The sequence below is a fragment of the Myotis davidii genome, unplaced genomic scaffold, assembly GCF_000327345.1.
Source record: "Myotis davidii unplaced genomic scaffold, ASM32734v1 scaffold370, whole genome shotgun sequence".
NCBI classification, from domain to species: Eukaryota; Metazoa; Chordata; class Mammalia; order Chiroptera; family Vespertilionidae; genus Myotis; species Myotis davidii.
In genome coordinates this window covers 12,520,522-12,525,268 of record NW_006288615.1, presented here as the reverse complement: position 1 = coordinate 12,525,268, position 4,747 = coordinate 12,520,522, and the positions used below count along the sequence as shown (strand labels likewise).

Here is a 4,747-nt window from a genome sequence, read left to right as displayed (position 1 = left end):
GCTGTTTCGTCCTGTGGCTTCCCGGACAGTTTCAGCTACTCCAGGGGCTGTTGCAATCGCTGTCCTCACTCTCACGCAGTTCAGCATATTGCTAATAGGGTTGTCAGGGTGTTAAGACTAGATTGGGCCCTTTAAGATCACGGTTTAATTTTAAGAAATGTTCTCTCTATATATAATGTTCACTTCCTAAGCAACACGGTTGATTTGAACAGTTCTCTGGTTGAGGTTTGGACGTAGAAGCATTATTTTGGAAGCTGTCCCTGGGTAATGTTCTCTTAGGGGTTGGCTGTCAATGAGGTAGCCTTACACTTTGGATTTCAGGTAAGTGTGAGAAATAGTGGAAGAAAGTGCAACATGCAGAAGTGGAGGAGGCAAGTCAGTTTCACCCATGAAAAGGGTTGCAAGGAAGAACTCCAAAGTTTTTTTTTTTGTAGAAAGGAGGCCTCAGGGAGGGCTCCTTTCCATGACACCAACAACCTGGCTTATTAAGAGTCTTAAGTCTGAATTCCAGTCCCATCTCTGCCATCAACGAAGAGTAAGGACAAGTTACTTACTCTCTCAAGAGCTCAGTCCAAGGCCTGGGTGATCAAATGGTTTACCCTGAGGGTGCCTTCCAGTCCAGAATTCTATGATCTCACCAAATTAAAAGGGGAATGGGTTTAAAATAAGATCAAATAGCAACCATTTCTTGGTCTATTGTAATAGGCAAATCTTGACTTGCCCACTTATTCATCAACATGCAGAAGTGGAGGAGGCAAGTCAGTTTCACCCATGAAAAGGGTTGCAAGGAAGAACTCCAAAGTTTTTTTTTTTGTAGAAAGGAGGCCTCAGGAGGGCTCCTTTCCATGACACCAACAACCTGGCTTATTAAGAGTCTTAAGTCTGAATTCCAGTCCCATCTCTGCCATCAACGAAGAGTAAGGACAAGTTACTTACTCTCTCAAGAGCTCAGTCCAAGGCCAGGGTGATCAAATGGTTTACCCGGAGGGTGCCTTCCTGTCCAGAATTCTATGATCTCACCAAATTAGAAGGGGAATGGGTTTAAAATAAGATCAAATTAGCAACGAGGCAAATCTTGACTCGTTGCCCACTTATTCACTCTGCCAACAGTATTAAACCGTTAGTAATTGTATGGTACACTTGTGTCCACCTGACTTTGCTGACAGTGTGCCCATAAATATTTTGAGGCATAAGCACTGAGCTACAGTGGCCCATCTTTTTTTTTTTTTTATTAATTACAATGCTAATGCCAGATTTATAGCACCAAATGCTTTATCATTTATGATAGATGGATGTTTTGTCCACACTAAAATGTCAGTTTGTTTCTATAAATATTTTAATAGGAAACATTTAAAAAAGACATTTTTATTAAGTATTTTCATACTGTTTAGATGAGATATTAACTTTAAGATAGTAGTTTCTGTGATTTGATATGCAAATGATCATCTCATTGCAGATGTTTATAAGTACAGTGTCTTGGGAGGTCTTTTGGAGAAACTACTTAATGCATAGCCCAGAGCAATGGCCGATGATTCCGGAGATGAGTCATAATTTATTCTTGTGTCAAAATGTGGTCTTAGTCGCTGGCTGTCTTCCCATCTTCTATAGCACTGAGCACCAGCTGGTTGAGGTTTTAACCACTTGTGCTTAAGGTTTCAGTCATTGCAGAGCATTTAAATTAACTGCTAGTATGCACTTGTAGAAGCTTGATAAAATTAAATCTTTTGGAAGAATTCCATTTTTAGAATTTAAATTTGGCTCAATGGCATGCTGATTATTAATTTTAGTTCATCTTAGGTCGGAGGGATGAATAGCTGTTTATACTGAGTGATCTTTAAAGAACCTTCCAGTTCCGTGACAGTGTTCTTTGAGAATCCTTTGTAGAGGAGAAGGATTTCAGTAACATTTGGTAGTTTGAGATAAAAAGAATATGTTTTTTTAAAAAAAAGAATTTAAAAGAATACCTATGAGTCTTTTTCACAGATGTAGCCCTATACTTCATAAATGTGTGAATTAATTAGAGATGTTTTATTATTTTTTTTTGGAATATATTTTATTGACTTTTTACAGAGAGGAAGGGAGAGGAATAGAGAGTTAGAAACATCGATGAGAGAGAAACATCGGTCACCTGCCTCCTGCACACCCCCCACTGGGGATGTGCCCGCAACCAAGGTACATGCCCTTGACCAGAATTGAACCTGGGACCCTTCAGTCTGCAGGCCAATGCCCTATCCACTGAGCCAAACAGATTGGGGCTAGAGATGTTTTATTAAGTATTTCTTCAAAAAGGTGTGAAGAGAAAGAGGAGTCTTTGATTAATTAACCATGGCTACCTTTCAAGTTGCTATTAATTCTAAGTGAATCCTTTTTCTCAGTATTTGTTTTAAAGACACTGAATCACAATATTGCAAGCTTACAGAATCACACAGGGCCCGGGGTGGAGTGTTTTTTCACACTGCTTATAATTTGTTTGCCAAGGTGAATTAGTGTTTGGAAAGATAATGTTTTTATTATTTCTATGTATGCTCAATACAACATACTCATGAATATACTCCTTACCTATAAAGACTCATGGATAACATGCACTGTCTCACTTTTCTGGTATTTAATCATTCATTCCATCAGTCACATGAGCAATACAGTTTTTTGTTAGTACCCGTCTGTACCAGGCACCATTCTAGGAAGGTGCTGGGAATGCAGTGATGAATAAGGTAAAGTTCATGTACCAAAAGAACTTACTTTCTAGTTTGCTAGGCCTCATTAGGAAATATAGTGTTTCATAAAAATAATTTTCCAAGCATTTAAAACTTTTTGGTGGATACCCATCGCTCTGAACTGTATTATGACATTCCTTGCTGTGAAATTTAACCTTTTTATGATGACTCATCATTGTCATTTCAAAAGTGTTACAGGTAGAAGTTTTTGGCTAGGTATATCCCGGGTCTGTGTAGGATGAAGAACAACTTCCCCCATCTGTCATTATCTTAGTACTATTTGGCCCTGGGAAAATGGAATCGAGTAATTATATAACAGGCTTTGTCCAGAACGAGCAGGCTGAAGTGTGGTTTAATAGTCACAGAATGAACAGGGACAGTCACACTGCCTCCTACACGGTCACCATGCTACTGATCAGTGAACTGTTAAAAATTAGTAGTATGCTTAATAAGATTTCAGGGAATACTGAGTTTGGCTTGCAAGAGTGGGAGCTGAGCTCTGAGGAAGGCCATCATCCTCATCCCCAACTTCTTGTTAGTGATAGTTGTGTGCTCTAGTCTCTGAATAAATACTAATTAAATGAATGATTGTAGTTTCTAGCATTTCTACCAGAGCTGTGCAGCAGCAGAGCAAGGAGAGAGGGGTGGTTGGGAATCCATGCTCACCACAGGGTATGCAGCTTCTGTGTAAGAGACTGGAATTCATCCAGCAGCACTCACTGAATGCACGGGCGCTTGCTTAGGAAACATATTTTATAAGAGAGGGGAAGGTCACTTTGTACAATTAGAGAGCTAGGTGGCACCTGAGGGGTCTTCTTGTTTAGTTCACTCTTGAGACTTGGCATTTTTGATATTTATTGAAATGAAAAGATTTGACCCAGGTTATCCAACTAAAGAATTGTAGTGGAGCTGGGTCTAGAATCCAGGTCTTCTGTTCTCCCCTTCCCCCCACCGCCTCTTATATCATAGCCCAACTCTGTTCCCTTTTAGAAGAAGGGGGCATTTATATTGCACCCAGGGTAGGGCTGTATTTGAGGATGGGACTTACGGGTTAATGAGAAAGTAGTAAGCCAGAATAAAGATATTTCTCCCCATATTTATGCCGATCTAGGCATTTCCTCAGAAATCTCTCCCAACAAAGTGGAGGTTGATTCTAGAACATTTTGGGCAGGGCTTGTCATTAAAAAAATTCATTGTCAGAATGTTATTTTCAAGCCAATACATAACATGGGTGGTAAGTTTTGAAATCATAGTTTTCTATGTGATGAAAGTAATTTTTGATTAACTTTTCATTATTTATGATTTTGTAGGTTGGCAGCCTCGTTGGTTTGTTTTAGATAATGGAATATTGTCCTACTATGATTCACAAGATGATGTTTGCAAAGGCAGCAAAGGAAGTATAAAGATGGCAGTTTGTGAAATTAAAGGTAAGTGAATATATGGAATTAGAGGAAGTTAGGTAAAGGTAAGTAAAGGGTTCTGCAGCATACTCCAAAAATGGGAAAAAAGCATTCCTAACTAAGTAGGGATCTTCTAATACCATTTATTTCCTTAGCATTCAGGAGAGGCACTTAGCATTGTTAAGCATAGTTTTTGATATTTCTGTCTCTATGAACATAATTTGAAATTGAATTTTTAAGTACTCGTGCACATCTTCCAACATGGACTTTAAAAATAGTTTCTTGTGAATGCCACTTAAGTGTCCATGCTAATTCTACTGTGTTCTCTTCATTCTTGTAGAAAGGCATTGTAAAGATTGAAAGCTGAATTCTAAAGAAGCTCTGTAGGTTTTTGATAAAGTATGAAGTCAGAGTCATAAAATGGTTCTTGGCTGAATCGAAGATAAGCTCTTCTGAGTAATAGAGATGCTTTTCTTTTCTTTCTTTTTTTGGGATCTTTACAGTTTTAAGGAATACTGGTTAGGAATATTCCTATATTGGAATTTTTTTTTTCACTTTAATATATTTTTTATTGATTAAGATATTACATATGTGTCCTTGTCCCCACGTTACACTCTACCCCCCCCTCCCGCT

The 4,747-nt window shown here is 38.5% G+C and overlaps 1 protein-coding gene across 1 annotated transcript in view; it reads left to right on the top strand.

Moving 5' to 3' along the window:
• The first annotated feature begins 4,004 nt into the window (after positions 1-4,004).
• Positions 4,005-4,747, top strand: part of PLEKHA3 (pleckstrin homology domain containing A3) — a 16,780-nt gene continuing 16,037 nt past the window's right edge. Inside the window, exon 1 of the mRNA XM_006760571.2 lies at positions 4,005-4,141. Coding sequence (XP_006760634.1) covers positions 4,120-4,141 — 22 coding nt within the window. The 5' untranslated portion in view covers positions 4,005-4,119. The remainder of the gene's footprint in view (positions 4,142-4,747) is intronic.